This window comes from Lactuca sativa, chromosome 4 (assembly GCF_002870075.4).
Source record: "Lactuca sativa cultivar Salinas chromosome 4, Lsat_Salinas_v11, whole genome shotgun sequence".
In the NCBI taxonomy this organism is placed as follows: Eukaryota; Viridiplantae; Streptophyta; class Magnoliopsida; order Asterales; family Asteraceae; genus Lactuca; species Lactuca sativa.
Genome location: NC_056626.2, coordinates 85,556,101 through 85,579,154, shown reverse-complemented (window position 1 = coordinate 85,579,154; position 23,054 = coordinate 85,556,101). Strand labels below are relative to the sequence as shown.

Sequence of the window (23,054 nt, the reverse complement as noted above, 5' to 3'; positions counted from 1 at the left end):
GAGATATTTGACGTATGATTTTATGATATGACGTTCAGTATATGATTTTTATTATTATTAAAACAAAAAATTTTGGGTCGTATTTTTGGATGTTACATTAAGCTACACTCTAGTCTTTTCAATGTAACTTATAATTATAGTTAAAAGTCATTATTATGATCTACTTATGGGAGAGGTGTCTAGAATGGTCATGTTGGCTTGGTTGTTGGGTTTCAGAAATGTAACATCCCCCTCTGGCACGTATCACAATATTGTCCGCTTTGGGCCACTCGGCACGAGGACTTCCCAGGGGGTCACCCATCCTGGTACTACTCCCGCCTGAGCACGCTTAACTGCACAGTTCTTATGGGATCTGCTACCCTCACGGCTTTAAAACGCGTTGTGTTAGGGAAGGTATCCACACCCTTTATAAGGAATGTTTAGTTCTCCTTCCCAGCCGATGTGGGATCAGATCTAACCCACTTTCACCCCCAATTATAGGGTTCGACGTCCCGTCGAACACATCGACCCGTGCCCTAGCTCTGATACCATTTGTAACATCCCCCTCTGGCACGTATCACAATATTGTCCACTTTGGGCCACTCGGCACGAGGACTTCCCAGGGGGTCACCCATCCTGGTACTACTCCCGCCCGAGCACGCTTAACTGCAGAGTTCTTATGGGATCTGCTGCCCTCACGGCTTTAAAACGCGTTGTGTTAGGGAAGGTATCCACACCCTTTATAAGGAATGCTTAGTTCTCCTTCCCAGCCGATGTGGGATCAGATCTAACCCACTTTTGGTAACAGCCCGAAATCTCAGGTACTATTATTATTATGTTTTGGGGTGATTTAAGAGGGGACTCGGCGAGTTGGAGCCTAGACTCGCCGAGTAGGATCGCGGACTTGGTCGCGGGATCGCGACTGGACTCGACGAGTCCAGATATGGACTCGGCGAGTCGACGCTGTCTAGCGAAAACCCTAACCGTTCAGGTTTGGGACGTATAAAGGAGACTTATTGGCCGTCATTAATCATTTTAGCCTTCTGAGAAGAACCCTAAATCGATTGGGTGCATCTGGAGCAAGGATCATAGGCCATTGTTGAGTATAGAAGAGTGATTGTGCAAGGAAGAGAAGAGATTGGCTAAAGGAGCAGCAAGGGGGTCACATTCTGAGGATTTTGGGACACAGAGAATACATCATCCAGGTAAGAATTCGTGTATGCTCTGCTATATTGATGTATTTATGGATTTAGTGTTTATGGAACCCTTGTGTGATTAGATTGACCGTTACCCTAGTCCCCTAAACGAGTGTAACCCTGTATTGAGACTCTTGGAGGTCCAGAATGTCCCATGTCTATGCATTTCGGGAATTGATGAAGGTTTTGGATTGGAATCCTTATGCCTTAGGTCAAAATGTAAATTATGAATCACATGGTGTATCATGAGCACTGAAATGAGGGCTTCACGTGGTGGATCATTCTAGGAAGGCCAGACCTAGGAATGGTCGAAGCAGTTCTGACCTTAGGATGCAGTTTGAGCGGTTGCATGGCATGGACTCGCCGAGTTCGATGAGCAGACTCGGCGAGTAGCTTGAAGATTAACTGGGACTCGTCGAGTTGTTCTTCAGACTCGGCGAGTTGAGTCGGGGTGGCCCCGCGATTCTTCCAGGAGTAACTCGTCGGGTCAAGGAAGATACTCGACGAGTAGATAGGGAATCCCAGAGAGTTGGAGGACGTCTAGACTCGCCGAGTCGCCATGGTACTCGCCGAGTCCGGTCGAGTTGACCGTTGACCGTTGACCAGAGTTGACCTAAGTCTGACTTCTTAGGGATAGTCACACTTAGAAGATATATGTGTTAATGAGATATGTGATGTTATAGGGAGGTTGTAGCTCGTCGGATTGTGCACGAGTGATTTCAGGATTTGCTAGCTTTCAGCATTCACGAGGTGAGTTTTCTCACTATACTGTACCCGGAAGGGTTTGACTGTGTGACCGGAAGGTCAGATATGATATGTGATATGTATGCTATATGTGGTAAGTTATTTGTTAGATGTGCTATGTATGTGATGTGGGCCGGAAGGCAATATGTTATGGGCCGGAAGGCGTGGTATTGATGACCGGAAGGTCGGGGCCTGGAAAGGCGTAGGTGCGTAAGTTGTATATTGGGGAACTCACTAAGCATTTATGCTTACAGTTGTTATGTATGTGTTTCAGGTACTAGCGAGGACCGTGGGAAGGTGCCGACGTGATCGATAAACACTGAAGGATGCTTTTATGATCTTGGGGTTTTGAATATTTGTATTTGACAGAATACTTAAACTATCTATGCCTTGTTTTGAATGGAAATAACTATATTTTAAAAATGAAAAATTTGTTTGAAAATTTGCGTTGTTACAAGAAAAGCTATTATGCAGAAATGATCCGGCCTCCCAACTATCCTTCCTGGCTGATCGATAATTGATAGATCTTGATGTAGACATTAGGATTAGTGAGAGTCTAGACTATTATTATTCTCTAGGATCATTTGACTAAAACTCTGTATTAATATCACTTAGGTCACGTCAAGGACTATCTAAGGTGTTAGGAAAAACTCTTCCCAGATCCTGGCTGATCGATAATTGATAGATCTTGATGTAGACATTAGGATTAGTGAGAGTCTAGACTATTATTAGTCTCTAGGATCATTTGACTAAAACTCTGTATTAATATCACTTAGGTCACGTCAAGGACTATCTAAGGTGTTAGGAAAAACTCTTCCCAGATCACCAGACACCCACCTAAGTCAGATGACTGCATAGTCCCTTTCATGAACATGATTTTCTATGAGTATTAATTAAAATATTAAATATTTTCTGGAGGTCATATGTGAATTATGTGCTTATTGCCTAGATTATATGTTAGGATATATATACATAACGTGTTATGTGCGAACCAGATATGGTTTTATTTTATGTTAGAATAAAGGGATAATATTATATAGTGATATTAAAAGTAGAATTGTTGAGAAGATAAATCATTAATAATATCTAATATTCTTATGGAATAGATATACAGTAAGATAGGTCAGTGCCAGCGAAGAATATAGTTGGTATTAAAAGTTGGTTACAGACACTATAATCTAGTCTAGGGATAAAATTAGATTTGTGGAAGATCTCTAGTTTAATTATGTTGATATTAGGTAGTATCATCAGGTGAATGTGTGTAACATGGAACATAGAGTAAAGTTTTGTTCCATGACATCTTCAAGTGTCAATGTACGGTCGCTCCGTACGGGATAACCAGAAATAGTGGGTCCCAATTAGGCAACTGTTACCGGTATGTCTGTTCACCCCACAGAGTAGGTAGCAACATGTGATCATTCTAGGAGGTCTTGTGAATTACATTGTTAGATTAGGCGTAAAAAAAATACAAACGTAGATGAAAGGTAATACCCCATTCATCAAATTACCCTGAAGTCTTGGGTGCCTTCAAACTTACACCATTCAAGGGAGCCCCTAGTTGTATAGTCAAACCCTTACCTTAAGTCGCCAAAATGAAAATCGTAGTACTCTTTAGATAGAAATTTTGGCAAAATTAACAACAAAATCGAAGTTTGTACGACAAAGTTATGATTTTAGAAAAATTATTAAATCATATAAAAATAAGACCTAAAAATAAATTCAAAATTAGCCGATAGAGCCTAAAGGAAAGTTGTAGTACTCGTTGAGTGCTACCCGTGAAAAAAAGAAAGTCAAAAATGAAGTTTGTATGAAGAAGTAATGGAGTTTACAAAATCTATGTTTTGAACAGCGCATCGTGCGCTTCTAGAATGTGAAAACGCGGACCACATTGAGCCTGAGACATGGCACAAAATGGCAGGGGAGACGTCACCTTAAAATGCACAACGTGCACCACTTTTGCACATCGTGCACCCCAAAATCGGCTATAAAAACGAGGCCAAGCCTCATTGTTTTTCCCACAACTCTTAAACACTCTCTCTCAATTTCCTTCAGTTCTAGCCCATTTTATCTTAGTTTTAGCCTTTGGTGAAGCCCTGTGATCCCTGAAGAAGTAGTAGCTACCGAGTATAAGCTCTTCCAGTGCAATTTCCTAACTTTGGTCAGGAATAACCTCTATAAGTTAAGCTACACTCTAGTCTTTTCAGTGTAACTTATACTTATAGTCAAAAGTCATTATTATGATCTACTTATGGGAGAGGTGTCTAGAATGGTCATGCTGGCTTGGTTGTTGGGTTTCAGAAAAGCTATTATGCATAAATGATCATGCCTCCCAACTGTCCTTCCTTGCTGATCCATACTTCATACATCTTGATGTAGACATTGGGATTAGTGAGAGTCTAGACTAGTATTAGTCTCCAGGATCATTTGAGTAAAAATCTGTTTAATACTACTTAGGTCACACCAAAGACTACCTAAGGTGCTAGGCAAAACTCTGCCCATATCACCAGTCACCCACCTAAGTCAGATGACTGCATAGTCCCTTTCATGAACATGATTTACTATAAGTATTAATTAAAATATTAAAGATATTTGGAAGTCATATGTGAATTATGTGCTTATTTCCTAGATTATATGTTAGGATATCTATACATAATGACTTATGTGCGAACCAGATACTATTTTATTTTATGTTAGAATAAATACATGATATTATATAATGATATTAAAAGAAGAATCATTGAGAAGATAAATGATTAATAATATAGATATACACTAAGATAGGTTAGTGCCAATGAAGAATATAGTTGGTACTAAAAGTTGGTTACAAACACTATAATCTAGTCTAGGGATAAATTTAGACTTATGGAAGATACCTAGTTTAATTAAGTTGATATTAGGTAGTCTCATTAGAAGAATGTGTGTAACTTGGAACAGAGAGTAAAGTTCTAGCGTCGATGTACGGTCACTTCGTAAGGGATAGCCATAAATGGTTGGACCCGATCAGGAACCTGTCTGCGGTATGTCTGGTCACCCCGCCAGACTAGGTAGCAACACTTGATTATTCTAGGCGGTGTTTGTGAATTACGTTGTTAGCATAGGCTCAAAAAATACAAACGTAGATGAAAGGTAATACCCTAATCATCAAATTACCCTTAAGGCTTGGGTGCCTTCAGACTTACACCACTCAAGGAAGCCCGTAGTTGTGTAGTTAAACCCTTACCTTAAATGCTTCATCAGGGAGATAATTCTCCCTGATAATCTTGGACGAGGATCTATGAGGACCGGTAGAAATAGATATGTAGGAATGTAAAGCCTATATGCATATAGGATGGTAAACGGTTGGTTTTGCGAGTTTGATAATTAAGGAATATTATCATATCAATATCGTGGGATTGAAATCCCTATGTATCTCACCAGGTTTCCCCAACCTGAACCACTTAATTTATATGCATCACATTTATCAAGACTTAAGCTACATAATCTTGATTATGATGATGAGTGATTAATAGGTGGCCTATAATAGTATTCAAGACCGTCAGGTCTTTACGCTGTAACTTATGTATTTGTATTGATTATGACATCCTTAGGATTTTAACATTTTGAAAACAACCATTTGTAATCAAAAAGATATTTTGTACTGGGATTTTCCGCAAATATAAATAAATGATCTTCTTAAAGCGTAAAGAAAAAAGTTTTAATTGGCTCTGAAAATTAGAGGATGTCACAATCGAACATCTTAACGTCACACGGTCCGACGTTTCCACCGCCTGTCGGGAATGTGACATATTGGTATTGGAGCTATTGTTTATATTGAAATCATTCTTTCTTAATTAGTAAATTATGAACTATAGCATATGGCTTATACTCTGATAAAATTTTGTCCTCAAACGTATAAATAAAAGTATTATTACTAACTACACTATTCATAGACTGCTTAAAAGAGAGGTGTCCAGAATGGAACTATCGCCTTGGGTTGCTGGATCTCAGAACGACTATATGCTAAAATGCTTTTGCCCTCCAACTTTTTCCTGCATGGTTGAACCTTATCTGATAGTCTAAATGTATAGAAAATGAAACTAAAACATTTTAAAACATCAAAATTCAGAGCACATATATAGAGACCTAAATTACAAAATACAAAGAAAAATGTTTAATTAGATATCTTAGTTAAGTTACTGTACATGGGTTGAACCCCAAATAGACATAGACTAATTACCTATGTTTAATTTTGGTTAGACTAATGCACAAAAGGATATAGATTCGATGATTGATAAACTAAAAAGATACAAATAATACAAAATAAGATCAAAATACATAAATATACCAAAACAGTATTCTACATAATAAACCATCAGAAATGTCTAGAAACATGTCAAAATACAACAAACTACCAACACAAAAACAATATTCCTTACCCTCCTCATCATTCTTATCCTCACCATCGTCATCCTCATCATCACCATAATCCCCATTCTACATCTCGGAAGTACCAGCACCATCACCCGATCGTGGGAAGGGTGGGTAATCAACCACTAACAAGCAAACAGACTGTTTAGAGCCCTTATCAACCATTTCTAGTATTGCTCCATAATCTTGAAAAGTCATTGGAAAATATGAAATGACATTGGGGTTTCAAATCAATATGGAGCTTGGAAATATCTATATGGCTCTATCAGAGTATAGTATATAGATAGATATAGTTTTTTTCTTAAACATTACATTGTTCTTGTCAATTATGCACTACATATTCCGCATGTCAAATATGAGTTTATTATCCTCACACATTACATTCAAGACTACAAGATAAATAAAACAATAATACAAGTGAGAGCCTATTACACAAGAGGACCGAACATTATAAGTATTAAGGATGAATACACATGGCCTAGTAAAAAACAAATGAATACATAAAGAATAAGTAATACTAGAAATATGTTACGATAACAAAAATAAGACAACGTGAAATATCTCAACAACTTTTGCAAGTGTCTTACAATATTGACATAAGGATTTAAAGATAAAATTTAAATAAACACGTTACATTATCAATTGAGATTGATTTACATAAATTAGTAAAATACACACATACAGAAGGATGCATATGATAGAAAGAGAAAACATCAAACATAAACTTTGCGGCTATTCTTTAAAGGTCGGCATTAGAAAGCCACCCCATAATCATGCTTAAACATTCTTTCGGTTTGAACTCAGGAGCTGTGTGACCTCCTCCCTTTAGCAACAAAAAACGGTCAACTATCATGATCAAAACAATAAACGTTTCTTTTTCATAATGATAAATTAATATTTAAAATTTTATTTTATATCACAAATTGTCATGACCTATGCTAGGGGGAAGAAGGGATTGTGCATGAGGCCCATTTTTTAGGGGCCTAATTCTTTGTACACATATTATGTGTAATCAAAATTTGAATAAGATTAGGCCCAAATGCTAAGCTCCACTAGACCTCTAGTAGTCCAGATACGAGACCCACTCTCGTAATTTTGTTGAGTTTTCTTTAAGCGTGAGTGATGATTGTATACATGTTGTATAATATAGCGAGCAACGAGGGAGTACAGACGATTCAAGTTTTCTGTGATTCTGTCGAGTGTGTATCATTGTTCATTCAGATTTCAGAAACCAGAAGGGCAGTAATGGTATATTAGATTATTATTAGTCGATTATTCCAATTTTCTTGTTTTCTTTTTGTTCCAATCGATCATTTAATTATCACTTATCAGAAATTGAAATATTAAATGCTGAATTACACTATCACCGGATCAGATTACTTATCAGAAATTAATTATCAAAATTACTCATTAGAAATTGAATTAGATTGTTCCACTAAACTTGAATCATAAATCAAAATGTGAATGTTATCATATTATAGTTAGTTTTCTACTTTTCTAAATGTTGAATTAATGAACTTGAATCAGATTACTAGATTATCATATATCGGTAACTGAATATTGAAATTAGAATTCTGATAACGAGAAATCAGAATATGTTAATGAATGTTGAAATCAGAAAACAAATTACCAGAAATCATGATACGTTAATTGTTTATCATAAATTGAAATTAGATTATGAGATTATCCATTATGTTTATAAGTTGATGTAACTTGAATATTGAAAGTTGAAACTATTGGACTTGTAGTGATGGAATCTAAACAACAATCCGATAGTCAAATACGTAAAAAGAGAAAACTAGATGAAGAAAAGAGAAAGGCTGACGTTGGTGCTCTAGATAAGTTTTTTTAATTAAGTGTAGATCGCATAACACACACAATTAATCAAACTAACTCTTTCATTAAATGAGAAAATAAATCAAAACTCAATTGTGAATACAATCTCTCTAAACCCTACTCGACTAAACAAGACGTGTGTGTGTGTGTGTGTGTGTGTATATATATATATATATATATATAGATTCTAATCTACCGACTTGTAATCATAATTGTATTAGGACTCTAAAACCGACTTGCTAAAATCATGTTCCTACTTGGTCTCCAAGTCCTACTTGACTTAGGATTCCAAAAATCACCCCTGAAATTCTACGTCCTTCTAGAAATGTCTTTGATCCCGACCATGCTCTTCGTCTTGTTGAACTTTGTTCGAGCTGGAGGTTAAGTAAGGATGTCTGCCTTTTGTTCTTCACCAGGAATATACTCCACCTCCACTTTGTAACACCGGATTCCTCGTACGATTTCTATTTATGTATTTTTTTTTTCTCATTTTGCCTTGGACTCGGCGAGTTGGAGGCCCGACTCGCTGAGTAGGAGCGATTTTGGCACGGGACTTGAACGAGGGACACGGTGAGTCGGGTCCCAGACTCAGCGAGTCCGTGTTGGACGAGTAAAACCCTAACCCGGGTGTTTGCACCCTATTTAAACGCTCAACTCGTCCTCCCTTGTCCCTAACACTACCAGAGAGCTGAAGAGCGATACCCTAGCCCCCATATTGTTCTTGTGAGTAATCTTGGCTTTGTGAAGGAGGTTGGAGCTTAGAAGAAGAAGGAGGAGGAGGTTGAAGAGTGCAAAGAGGGGAAGTAGATCCGAAATCTACACTGTGAGAAGCTTCCATTCAGGTAGAAAAGTCCCTACCTTGATCACTAGTTCATTAGATCCCCTTTTTGTCCCTAATTGGTGGTTTTCAAGTCTTAAAACCTCAAACTCCATCTGTTTATGCTCTATGTTCTGAAAGGACTTCAAATCTGGATCTTATGGACGTCTTAGAAGTGTAAAGTCTATGTGGTTGAAGTGATTGAGGTCCCTATTGAGTGTATGACCTCATAAAGAGCTTGGAATTGCCTTTTGGAGCTCATAGGGCCATGCATGCACGTAAAGTTTGCAACTTTATGTGATAAGCATGCCCTAGGAACCTAGATCTATGGTTTGGAAGCGTTACATGTCTCAGATTTGGTTTGTATGGGAGAAGGGTCGAAGGGACTCGGCGAGTTCTATGAAGATGGTCTTAGACGCGGCGAGTTGGATGAGCAACTCGGCGAGTCCTATGAAGATTGTCTGGAACTCGACGAGTTGTTCTTCAAACTCGGCGAGTCATATGAACTGTTACTGAGTTAAGAGGGGTTTAAGGGTAGAAGGTCCAACCCTTCATTGGTGCACGCGGAATTAGTAATTTAACGTGTAGCAATAGTCCCAGAAACCCAAATCCTCATGAAGGATGCTCTGGTAAGAATTTGGAAGCGAGTAGGAGATCTGCTCGTGGGAACTCGGCGAGTTGTTCTCGGACTCGGCGAGTCGGATCGCGAGTCGGTCTAATCGTCCCAAGTAGTGAGTTAAGGGTGACTCAGTGAGTGGGAAGAGGGACTTGATGAGTTAGTACCGGGATAGTAGGAGAGGGACTCGACGAGTCTGTGCCATGAATCGGCGATTCCACTCAACTGGAAGTTGACTTTGACAAAGGAGTTGACCTTGGACCAGGGGTAGGTCAGTCTTTTGACCTAAGGGTATTTATGGGTGACTAATCTATGTTTATGGATTTATAGTCGGAGGATTACCGGTTCAGCAGTCAGATGTCTATCAAGCAGACTTTCAGCAGCTACTTTTCGAGGTGAGTTACCTTCCAGTAGTGGTGGGTCTACGGCCACAATGTCGGCCTATCAGTAGGAGTTGTAAGATTAGATGATTGTCTCTATGATATTCATCTAGGGTTGCTACTACCTGTGATATGTTTATGTGCTAGTATGATAGAATGCTATGTGCTAGTGACAGTAGGGGAGATAGTCCCTAGATTACCGGTCGATAGGGCCGAAGGGGCAGTCATGCCCAACCATGCTAGATAGATTATGTTATATGTGTTATGTGGTAGTAGTAGGGGGTGAAATAGTCCCCAGAATCCGGTCGAGAGGACCGAAGGGGAGACCAGCATCCAGATATGCTAGTTAGTATCCGGTCGAGAGGACCGAAGGGGAGGCCAGCACCCAGATATGCAAGCCAGTATCCGGTCGAGAGGACCGAAGGGGTAGGTCGGGCACCCAGATATGCCTGAAAATATATGTATGTTATGTGGTTATATGGTATGTGGTACAGTGGGGGAACTCACTAAGCTTCGTGCTTACAGTATTTAGTTTTGGTTTCAGTTACCTCTTCAGCAAAGGGGAAGGAGCTAGCGCGGTAGCGGCGCATCACACACACGCTCTTGTTTTCCGCACTATGAGATATTCTGGGATTTGTACTCTGACATTATTATGTTTTACATTTCGGTTTCCAGATATGAGACATGTTTTTATTAAATGATATGATCAGATGATATTTTGTTACAAACATTTTGCAAATCACTTAATCAAAAATGAAATTTTTGGATGTGAAAATTGGGTCGTTACAAGTTGGTATTAGAGCCCTGGTTTGAGGTATTCGGACACACCTTCGGGGGTGTCTAGACTCAAATTGAGGGATTAAAGGATTTCAAAAAAGAAAACTTTTTCTGAAAGATTAAGTAAAGATTTTTAAGAAAGAACAAAGTGTGTGATGTGCGTGACCGGCCAAGCTCAAGTAAGTATTCTCCAAAGTACCCATACGTGTTTATGTTATGTTTAACAGTTTCAGTAGAAAAGCATGCTAGAATAGGACTAAGGATCTAGGAGTGATGCCTTATGTGCCTGCTTTATGTGCTTCAGCTTATGAGAATTGCATGCTAGTATTGAGTAGACAAGTGTAGGGTAACCTGTTTAGGTTATGCCTGATAGTATGAGTTTAGCATTGTATGCTAGTACAGTTTCTCTCTATGAGAACGGATTTGCTTGAGATTGTTCCCTTTTGTCTGAATGTTGCTTGCTTTGGGCTTTGTGGGCTTTGAGTGATGGGAGTTAGCTATTAGGTGAATACATTCAGGTCACATGTGGCCAGGGTTGGATAATCTTAGAGGAATGGATTTGACCCTATTGCGTAGCTCTTGTCTGAGTCCAAACTGTTGTAGGGATGAGTCCCTTACTCGAAGGATTATCCGAGCCTCGTTGCATGTGATTATATTCAGGTAATGGCTAATCGGCATTACGAAGAGGCCTTCAGCAGCTGAGGGCTGGTTTGGATAGAGTTGGAGGTTCCCTAGGGCAAGCCTAGGATGAGGATAGCAGTGATCAGCAGTAGTGAAAGGGATCTGGTGGAGTCGAGGCAGTCCTTGAAGAAGGTACGGATAGATGTGGAAGGTAGTATGGGCCCGTACTACTGAGAGCAGAGGATCCGTACCCAAACTAAGGAAGGTCGAGACAAGACCGGGGAACTTGTTGTGGGTGTGATCCCTCAAGAGGTATCAGTATCACTAACAGTTGTTATTTATGTATTGCAGAATGGTGGTACTACGACCGAGGCCGACAGTTGGCAGTTCAGGAAAGGGATCGGGTTCGGGATCAGGTTCCGAGCCAGTAGATGAGGGGCTACGCGAGTTCATCGCGTCAGAGATCACCAGAGGCATCCTTGAGTAGATCCCCATCATCTTCGGGTCGATCAAGGAAGGGATAGTTGAGTTGATGGAGGATCGCCTCAGAGCGTTCAAGAGTGACATGGCATCTGGCCAGTCGGGATCTCGCACACTGTCCTTTAACTACTTCAGGGGCAGTGGTGCGCCGGATTTTCACGGGGCGAAGGACCCCATAGCTTCCAGGCAATGGATTGCAGACATTGAGTCTGCACAGTTGACTAACTTCTGCCCCGAGGGGTCGAAGGTGAGGTTTGCAGCAGGGTGTTTACGAGACCGAGCTAGAGATTGGTGGGAGTCCGTCGGTGACTCGTTGGGAGCCTCGGCTGTTGAGGCTATGACCTGGTCGGACTTTGTGACCAGGTTCATGGCAGAGTTTGCGCCAGCTGTCGAGCTTCAGCATCTGGCCTGGGAGTTTTTAGATATGAGGCAGACGACGGACACTGTGGCGGAGATCACCGCCAAGTTCCAGTAGAGGGCGTTGTTGGTGCCCCAGTAAGCGGGTGATGAGGATATGAGGAGGACCCGCTATCATGACATGCTATGAGCTGATATTCGGGAGCATGTCAGTTTTTCAGCTTGCCCCACCTTGGACTCTATGATTGCCAGGGTAAGGGAGAGGGAGATAGATCTGGAGCACATCTGGAAAAGGAAGGAAAAAGAGGGGCAGGTTACGGGGGCTTCGGGGAAGAAGCCCAAGGGACCAGACGCAGGGCCGAAAGGCCAACAGGGGTGAGGCTGCTACAGGAAATGCGGCAAGACGCACGAGGGAGCGTGCAAGTTGGGATCGTTAGGCTGCTATAAGTGCGGTAAGTCAGGGCACTTCAGTAGGGATTGTACCGCCCCTGCACCAGTTATTCAGACGTCTGAGTTGCTATGTTTCCACTGCAACCAGAGGGACCACAAGAAGGCCAACTGCCCCCAGTTGACAGCAGCAGCGCCAGTGAAGGCGCCAGCTCCAGCGACCCTGCGGATTACTGATGGCCGGTAGGGCAAGGCAGAGGCTCCAGTGGTGAGGATCCGGGTATTTGAGCTGACTACCGAGGAGGCACGTGCCGCACCCGATGTGGTGACGGGTATGATCCTTTCCCTCTGTTTTATTTTATGATGTTATGATATTGATATGTGCTTTGTGTATATGCGTTAGGATCGTTCCATGTGAACGGTATCCCAGTACAGGTTTTGTTTGACTCAGGTGCCACCCGATCGTTTGTTTCTCTTGCGCTTAGCAAGAAGTTTATTGAGTCTTCGGGCATGTTGGATTTCCCTTTAGAGGTAGAGATTGTCGATGATCGATCAGTGCAAGCATCAGCAGTGTACAGAGATTGTGTTCTAAGCTTGTTTGAGGAGCGCTACTTGGTGGATTTGGTTCCCATTCCGTTGCGTGGGAACAAGGTGATTATAGGCATGGATTGGTTAAGCCCTAATGGGTGATGATAGATTGCGCACAGCAGCTGGTGCAGATCAGGACCCCAAGTGGGGGAGAGTTGTTGATCCATGGCGAGAGACCACAGCATGGACCCACAGTATGTTCAACAGCGAGAGCTAGGCGCTACCTTCGGCAGGGTTACGCAGGATATGTCGCGTATGTTATGGATACCCGGGAGGCGGGTAAGGCGACGGTGAGCGAGGTTCTGGTGGTGCGAGACTACGCTGATGTGTTCCCAGAGGAGCTTCCCGGGATACCTCCGGAGCGACAGGTAGAGTTCAGGATCGACCTAGTCCCTGGTGCGGCTCCGATAGCCAAGGCACCATATCGGTTGGCTCCTCCTGAGATGCAGGAGTTGTCTACACAGCTGTAGGAGCTGTTAGACAAGGGATTCATTAGATCGAGCAGTTCACCCTAGGGAGCCCCGATTTCGTTTGTGAAGAAGAAGGACGGGTCGCATCGGATGTGTATAGATTATCGGGAGCTGAACAAGGTAACGGTGAGGAACCATTACCCACTCCCGAGGATTGATGATCTCTTTGACCAGTTATAGGGAGCATCTTGGTTCTCCAAGATCGATTTGCGTTCGGGTTATCATCAGATGAGGTTCAGAGAGGAGGATGTGCAGAAGACCGCATTTCGAACGCGCTATGGCCACTATGAGTTCATGGTGATGCTGTTTGGGCTCACCAATGCTCCTGCCGCGTTCATGGACCTCATGAACTGCGTGTGCAGACCGATGTTGGACCGGTCTGTGATAGTTTTCATTGATGACATCTTGGTTTATTCCAAGACACAGGAGGAGCACGAGGAGCATCTGAGAGAATTTTTGGAGACCCTGAGGAGGGAGAGCTTGTACGCTAAGTTCTCCAAGTGCGAGTTTTGGTTGCGCGAGGTGCAATTCCTTGGGCACCTTGTCAACCAGAACGATATACTGGTCGACCCGGCCAAGATAGAGGCTGTGATGAGATGGGAGGTTCCGAAGTCTCCATCTGAGATTCGTAGTTTCCTAGGATTAGCAGGCTACTATCGGAGATTCATTCAGGACTTCTCCAAGATAGTTGTACCCCTGACACGGTTGACTAAGAAAGTCGTGGTCTTTCGATGGGGGCCTGAGCAGCAGGCAGCGTTTGAGGTTCTGAGACAGAGATTGTGCGAGGCGCCAATCTTAGCCCTGCCAGAGGGCGTAGAGGATTTTGTGGTGTACTGTGACGCGTCCATTTCAGGGTTGGGTGCGGTGCTGATGCAGAGAGGGCATGTCATTGCTTACGCTTCGAGGCAGCTGAAGCCACACGAGGCGAACTACCCAACGCACGATTTAGAGTTGGAGGTGATGGTCTTCTCCCTCAAGATTTGGCGACATTACCTCTATGGAGTTCGGTGTACCATTTACACGGACCACAAGAGTTTGAGGTACCTCATGGATCAGCTGAATCTGAACATGAGACAGTGATGGTGGTTGGACGTTGTGAAGGATTATGATTGTGAGATCCTTTATCACCCAGGGAAGGCCAATGTGGTGGCCGATGCGCTTAGTCGCAAAGCAGCACCGATCAGAGGCGTGTGCATGAGGATGACGGTGGTGACTCCACTATTATAGCAAATTCGGGAGGCTCAGCAGGAGGCTATGAAGGAGGAACATCGGAAGAGTGAGCTGATAGTGGATCAGGTTACCTCCTTCGATTATGATAGCCGAGGATTATTGACACCACACCGTAGGGTGTGGGTGCCGTACCATGGAGGCGTGCACCAGGTTCTGATAGGAGAGGCGCACAAATCTAGATTCTCCATTCATCCCGGGGCGACGAAGATGTATAAAGATCTTCGATTGGATTATTGGTGGCCCTGCATGAAGCGGGATGTAGCCTGGTACATGGAGCGTTGCTTGACCTGTAGGAAGGCCAAGGCCGAGCACCAAAGACCACATAGTAAGATGCAGCCATTGGATATACCGTTGTGGAAATGGGAAGATATTACGATGGATTTTATCACAAAGCTTCCCAGGACCGCGCGAGGAGTGGATTCGATATGGGTCATCGTGGACCGATTGAACAAGAGCGCCCATTTTATTCCGATTCAGGAGAGCATCTCGGCCGAGAAGTTGGCCGGCATCTATATCAGGGAGATAGTGGCGCGGCACGGGGTGCTAGTGTCAGTGATTTCAGACAGGGATGTGCGTTTTACTTCCAGGTTTTGGAAGAAGTTTCATGACGAGTTAGGCACTCGTCTGCATTTTAGCACCGCCTTTCACCCACAGACAGATGGTCAGAGTGAGCGGACCATCTAGACTCTTGAGGATATGTTGCAGGCGTACGTGCTAGACTTCGGTGGTAGCTGGGATACCTATCTTCCTTTAGCTGAGTTCTCATACAACAACAGCTACCACGTGAGTATTGACCGTCCTCCCTTCGAGATGTTGTACGGGCGGAGGTGCAGGACCCCGATATGTTGGGGTGAAGTTGGCCAGAGGGTTATGGGGAGCACCAAAGTGGTGCTCAAGACGACCGAGAGGATTCAGCAGGTTCGGAGCAGGCTTCAGACTGCACAGAGTCGGCAGAAAAGTTATGCCGACAAGCCCCGTTCAGACTTGGAGTTCCAGGCCGGGGATATGGTTCTTCTGAAGGTGTCGCCATGGAAAGGCGTCATCCGATTCAGAAAGCGAGGCAAGTTGCGCCCAAGGTACATCGGGCCATTCAGGGTTGTAGCCCGAGTGGGCAAGGTGGCGTATAGGTTGGATCTGCCAGCTGAACTCAGCCAGATCCACAACACTTTCCACGTCTCTCAGTTGCGGAAGTGTCTGACGGACGACTCGGCAGTGGTGCCTTTGGAGGATATTCAGGTCAATGACAGCCTGAATTACATCGAGCGGCCTGTGGCTATCCTCGACAGGAAGTCGAAGGATTTGAGGAACAAGAGAGTGGAGCTGGTGAAGGTGCAATGGCAGCAACGGAAAGGCTCGGAATGGACTTGGGAGCCGGTGGATGAAATGATGGAGAATTACCCAGAATTGTTCGGGGAACGGGCAGCAGACTTCGAGGACGAAGTCTAAGATAAGTGGGGGAGATTTGTAACATCGGATTCCTGGTACGATTTCTATTTATGTATTTTTTTTCTCATTTTGCCTTGGACTCGGCGAGTTGGAGGCCTGACTCGCCGAGTAGGAGCGATTTTGGCACAGGACTTGAACGAGGGACTTGGCGAGTCGGGTCCCAGACTCGGCGAGTCCGTGCTAGACAAGTAAAACCCTAATCCGGGTGTTTGCACCCTATTTAAACGCTCTAACTCGTCCTCCCTTGTCCCTAACACTTTCAGAGAGCTGAAGAGCGATACCCAAGCCCCCATATTGTTCTTGTGAGTGATCTTGGCTTTGTGAAGGAGGTTGGAGCTTAAAAGAAGAAGGAGGAGGTTGAAGAGTGCAAGGAGGGGAAGTAGATCCAAAATCTACACTGTGAGAAGCTTCCATTCAGGTAGAAAAGTCCCTACCTTGATCACTAGTTCATTAGATCCCCTTTTTTTTCCCTAATTGGTGGTTTTCAAGCCCTAAAACCTTAAACTCCATGCGTTTATGCTCTATGTTCTGAAAGGACTTCAAATCTGGACCTTATGCACGTCTTAGAAGTGTAAAGTCTCTGTGGTTGAAGTGATTGAGGTCCCTATTGAGTGTATGACCTCATAAAGAGCTTGGAATTGCCTTTTGGAGCTCATAGGTCCATGCATGCACGTAAAGTTTGCAACTTTACGTGATAAGAATGCCTTAGGAACCTAGATCTATGGTTTAGAAGCGTTGCATGTCTCAGATTTGGTCTGTATGGGAGAAGGGTCGAAGGGACTCGGCGAGTTCCAAAGTGGACTCGGCGAGTTCTATGAAGATGGTCTTAGACGCGGCGAGTTGGATGAGCAACTCGGCGAGTCCTATGAAGATTGTCTGGAACTCGACGAGTTGTTCTTCAAACTCGGCGAGTCATATGAACTGTTACTGAGTTAAGAGGGGTTTAAGGGTAGAAGGTCCAACCCTTCATTGGTGCACGCGGAATTAGTAATTTAACATGTAGCAATAGTCCCAGAAACCCAAATCCTCATGAAGGATGCTCTGGTAAGAATTTGGAAGCGAGTAGGAGATCTGCTCGTGGGAACTCGGCGAGTTGTTCTCGGACTCGGCGAGTCGGATCGCGAGTCGGTCTAATCGTCCCAAGTAGTGAGTTAAGGGTGACTCAGTGAGTGGGAAGAGGGACTTGATGAGTTAGTACCGGGATAGTAGGAGAGGGACTCGACGAGTCTGTGCCATGAATCGGCGATTCCACTCAACTGGAAGTTGACTTTGACAAAGGAGTTGACCTTGGACCAGGGGTAGGTCAGTCTTTTGACCTAAGGGTATTTATGGGTGACTAATCTATGTTTATGGATTTATAGTCGGAGGATTACCGGTTCAGCAGTCAGACGTCTAGCAAGCAGACTTTTAGCAACTACTTTTCGAGGTGAGTTACCTTTCAGTAGCGGTGGGTCTACGGTCACAATGCCGGCCCATCAGTAGGAGTTGTATGATTAGATGATTGTCTCTGTGATATTCATCTAGGGTTGCTACTACCTGTGATATGTTTATGTGCTAGTATGATATGATGCTATGTGCTAGTGACAGTAGGGGAGATAGTCCCCAGATTACCGGTCGATAGGGCCGAAGGGGCAGTCATGTCCATCCATGCTAGATAGATTATGTGATATGTGTTATGTGGTAGTAATAGGAGGTGAAATAGTCCCCAGCATCCGGTCGAGAGGATCGAAGGGGAGACCAGCACCCATATATGCTAGTCAGTATCCGGTCGAGAGGACCGAAGGGGAGGCCAGCACCCAGATATGCTAGCCAGTATCCGGTCGCGAGGACCGAAGGGGTAGGTCGGGCACCCAGATATGCCTGACAATATATGTATGTTATGTGGTTATATGGTATGTGGTACAGTGGGGGAACTCACTAAGCTTCGTGCTTGCAGTTTTTAGTTTTGGTTTTAGGTACCTCTTCAGCAAAGGGGAAGGAGTTGGCGCGGTAGCGGCGCATCACACACACGCTCTTGTTTTCCGCACTATGAGATATTCTGGGATTTGTACTCTGACATTATTATGTTTTTCGTTTCAGTTTCCAGATACGAAACATGTTTTTATTAAATGATATGATCGGATGATATTTTGTTATAAACGTTTTGCAAATCACTTAATCAAAAAGGAAATTTTTGGATGTGAAAATTGGGTCGTTACACACTTGTTTGTTTTCAACACAATTACGAATGAAATGGTATCTTGATTTTATGTACTTGCTTCTTCCATGAAAAACATGATTTTTCGTGAGCTATATTGCATATCTATTATCCGCCCTTTTGACCACCTTTTCTCGAGGTGTTTTCATGATTTCACATGACAGATCTTGAAGCTATATTGCTTGACATGTATGTACATTGGTTGCCATGAACTCTGCCTCACAAGATGAAAATGCAACTGCATCTTGATTTTGTGACCACTATGTCATTGGGGATGACCCATAGTAAAACAAATGACAAATTGTACTCTTTCTTTCATCTGGGTCAATATTGTGACTGCTGTCACTATAACCTATGAGCTTCTTCTGTTAGTCCTCTCATACTTTAGTTCATGTTAAGTTGTCCCTTGTAGATACCTTAGAAGTTGTTTGATTGTAACACCTTTTGATTTTCTTGGACTTTGCATATATCGGCTTATAGCTCCAACCGAAAATGTCATATTTGGTCTTGTTTACCTTAAACATCCTACCACCTTCCTGTATCGAGTTGGATTAATTTATGGTTCATCTTTAGCATGTGTCAACTTTTTTCCAGGTTCCATAGGAATGTGGTTTGGATTGCAATCATGTAAACCAGCTTCTTTTAGGATTCATTAAGCATAAGCTTCTTTACTAATTGTAATTCTATTTTTTTCTTTCTTAACTTCTATACCAAGGTAGTAAGCCAACTTTCCAAGATCAGACATATCAAAATTCTTTGACATTTCGATCTTGAATCTTCTAATCATGCTCAAGACTGTACATGTAACAAACAATCCATCAACATAAACTACCAAAATTTGTATATTAGGCCCTTCATTTTTATAGTACATTGATGGTTCTTTCTTACACCTTTGAAATTCCATATTCTTTAAAAATCCATCAAGCTTCGTATTTCATGCTCTAGGTGCTTGTCTTAGACTATATAGTGCCTTTGTGAGTTGATATACTTTATGTGTGTTTCTTTTCAATTAACCATATAATAACACCGTCTTGATATCTAAACGATGTAACTCCCATCCTTTAATAGCAAATATGGCAATAAGAAAAAGAATCATTTCAATTCGAGCTATCGGAGCAAATACTTCTTGAAAATCAACTCCCAGTTTTTTCAAGTAACCTTTAGCAACTAACCTTGCTTTGTACTTGTTAATCGTGCCATCCGCATTATTATTTATTTTGAACACCCATTTAAGACCACCAGTTGATTTCTCCACAAGCTTCCATGTATTATTTTTATTTATTGAATCAATTTATGCATTCATGGCTTTGACCCACTCCGACTACTTCTTTGCTTCTTCAACCGTTGCTGGTTCATCACTGGTTGATAATAGAAGTTCATCGAATTCATTAAGATCAAGTATATAAACTTGAAATCAATTTGTAGGTACAATTGTTCTTGAAGGTCGTTACAATCTAGTTACTGTTCACGTTTCTTGCTGCAATGAGTTTTGTTTATTATTGGATGAGCTTGGTTGATCTTCATCTTCTTGCTTATTTGTTTCAAACTCTGTTTCATTGTTTGGATCTATCGTATATGAGTCGTCGTTAGCTTCGATATTTTGGTTGTCCTATGATATCGTGAATGAACCAGGTTCTTCAATATTGGTTCCTATATTTTTACTCTAATCCCACCCTTTGGTTTAATAAAAAATAACGTCTCGACTTAAAATTATTTTTTGAGTTGTTAAGTAGCTGATAGGTTTTCGTTCCTGGTTCGGAACCAAGGTGTAAAAGTGGTCTTGATCTTGCATCTGACTTCTTTAGATTCACCGGTTCTAGTTTTGCATATGCGAGACACCCAAATATACAAACATTTTCCAAATTCGGCTTGTTTTTCTTGAATCTTTCGTATGGAGTTTCAACAAATTAGACTCGTGTGCACACGCGATTTATCAAATTTTTCGAGTGATTTACTACTTCCCCCACAAGTAGTTTGGAACTTTTATAGCCTTCATTATTCTTCTTGTCATATCCGTAAGTGTCCGGTTTCTTCGTTTCACCACCCCGTTTTGTTGAGGTGTGTATGGTACCATAAGATTTTTTATGCCATGTTGATCACAAAAATTATGAAATTCAAGTGATGTGAATTCCCCACCTCAATCACTTCTAAAAATCTTAAAAGTATTTCCCGTTTCATTCTCAACCAAAGCTTTGAATTTCTTGAAGTTTGCAAACGCTTCACTCTTTTCTTTGATTAGATAAATCCACATGTATCATGAGAAATTATCAATTAATGTGAAAATGTACCTATTTCCTTCCATGGTAACTGGAGTAATTGGTCCACATAAATCACTGTGTACTAGATCTAATGGCTGATTTGCTTTGTACTTCGTCATGGTGGGGAACGATTTTCTAGTTTGCATGCCCACCAAACAAGATTCACATAATTGATATGATTGAAGTGTGGTAACCCTTTGACTAGACCTTTCTTTGACCTTAATTTCATTTACTTGAAATTAATGTGCCCAAGTCTTGCATGCCATCTCCATGTATTCTCACTTAGATTTGAGTGAAGGAAAATAAGGATGCCAATTGTTAATTTTATCTTGTAGAGACGATTTTGAGTTCTTTGAACCTTCATAAGCAAGCAATTGTTTTCATCGTTCATCGCTAGATAATTGTTTTTCATCTGAATTTCGCATCCGACTTCCGTTGCTTGTCCAAGGCTAATGATGTTAGTCTTGAGATTCGGTATGTAATATATCTTCGTCATCAATCGTTTTTTCCTCGAATTTCCTTGAAAGAGAATTTCACCTTTTCCTTTAATCTTCACATAAGAGTTATCTCCAAATTTCACCAGCCCAGTTATTCCTTCATCGAGATCGGAAAAGAACGACCGATTTCCCGTCATATGATTACTTGCCCCATTGTCAAGGTACCATACATCATGTTCTTGTGGGTTGTATCGAGACGATACTACCTTTTTTCATTTAAGAACACGATTTCATGAAGGAATACCGTTGCATCATTATCTCCGTTCTCAGTAAGATTTTCTTCTCGTAACTTTTGGAGTCGTTTGGCACATTGAGATACAAAGTGACCCGGTTTATTGCACCGATAACAAATTACTTAGGACCGATCCTTTTTCGGTTTATTATTTCGATTTTGGTTAAAATTGGACTGGTTTGATTCATTATTGAGCCGGTTTGACTTAGCCTTTCCATCTTGAGAGGCACGACCTTCATTATTAGACCTGTTCGACCCAATTTCCCCTCTCCATCGTCCTTTTGTGTTCTCCCGTGTCTTCCAAGTTACTCCATATTGATCGGATTTAGTGAAAAAAAACCTTCAATTAGCTGTCTCCAGGATTGTGCCACTCTTTGATCCTCTCTTCATACGCCTTTAATCTTACAATAACATCCTAGAATCCTACATACTTGAGGTCCAGTAATTGTTCAAGAGAAGCAAAAATCTGGATGAATTTTGTTTCGGTAAGGATTTAAAAATTTTCTTCACAAGCTTTGATTCGTCGATGGTTTCACCCAGCGCCGCAAATTTGGATGCTATTCCAGATAACTTTTCGGCATAACTGTCGATTGACTCCGACTCCGACATCTTGAGTCTATCAAACTCAGATATTAGGGTTTGTAATCATGCCTCTTTCACATGGTCAACCCCTTTGTGTCTTTCTTTGATCGCACCCTACAGTCCTTCGCATGTTTCTTGCTCACCAATTTGCATTATCAAGTGTTCACGAATTGTTGGTAGAGTAACCCTATCTCCAAATCATTCTTCTCCACATTCCCCCGTGGTTACTGGATCGACTACTTCCCATACCTTGTGGATTCGCAAGACAACCTTCATACGTATTACCCATACTGTGTAATTAGTAGACGTGAGCATAGGACATTAAACCCTCATGGCTTCGGTCTCCTTCTCCCTCACCGGAGCACCGCCTGAAGCCCCTTCTTCTCCCACCATGTTGACCACCTTGTTCAATGAGTAAGTAACTTTTTATCTCAAAGCTAAGCTTTGATACCAATTTAAGTGCAGATCGTATAACACACACAATTAATCAAACAAACTCTTTGATTAAATGAGAAAATAACTCAAAACTCAATTGTAAATACAATATCTCGTAACCCTACACGGCTAAACAAGATATATATATATATATATATATATATATATATATTCTAATCTACCAACTTGTAATTAGAATTATATTAGGACTCTAAAACCGACTTGCTAAAATCCTGGTCTTACTTGGTCTCCAAGTCCTACTTGACTTAGGATTCCAACAAGGTTATCCATAGATAACATGTTGAAGAGCATGTTGAAGAGTACGTTGAAGAGCATGTTGAAGATCATGTTGAAGAGCAAAGAGCATGTAGAATTAGTAGTAGAAGAGGCATAAGAGCAATATCCCGTTAAAGATCTTCTTGATGTATGTGATCCAAGAAGGTGGGAAAAACTTAATTATGAGGAGATAAAACTTTTGGTCAAGAAAGGTCCTAAAAAAGATACTAGTGTTATGTATGGTCC

The 23,054-nt window shown here is 41.9% G+C and overlaps 1 protein-coding gene across 4 annotated transcripts in view; it reads right to left on the bottom strand.

Moving 5' to 3' along the window:
* Window positions 1-6,841: 6,841 nt before the first annotated feature.
* Window positions 6,842-23,054, bottom strand: part of LOC111895316 (serine carboxypeptidase-like 13) — a 40,215-nt gene continuing 24,002 nt past the window's right edge. For all 4 annotated transcript variants that reach the window (XM_023891403.3, XM_042901080.2, XM_023891404.3 and 1 more), the window contains one exon: window positions 6,842-7,149. In XM_023891403.3, the coding sequence (XP_023747171.2) occupies window positions 7,066-7,149 (84 nt within the window). In that variant the 3' untranslated portion in view covers window positions 6,842-7,065. The remainder of the gene's footprint in view (window positions 7,150-23,054) is intronic.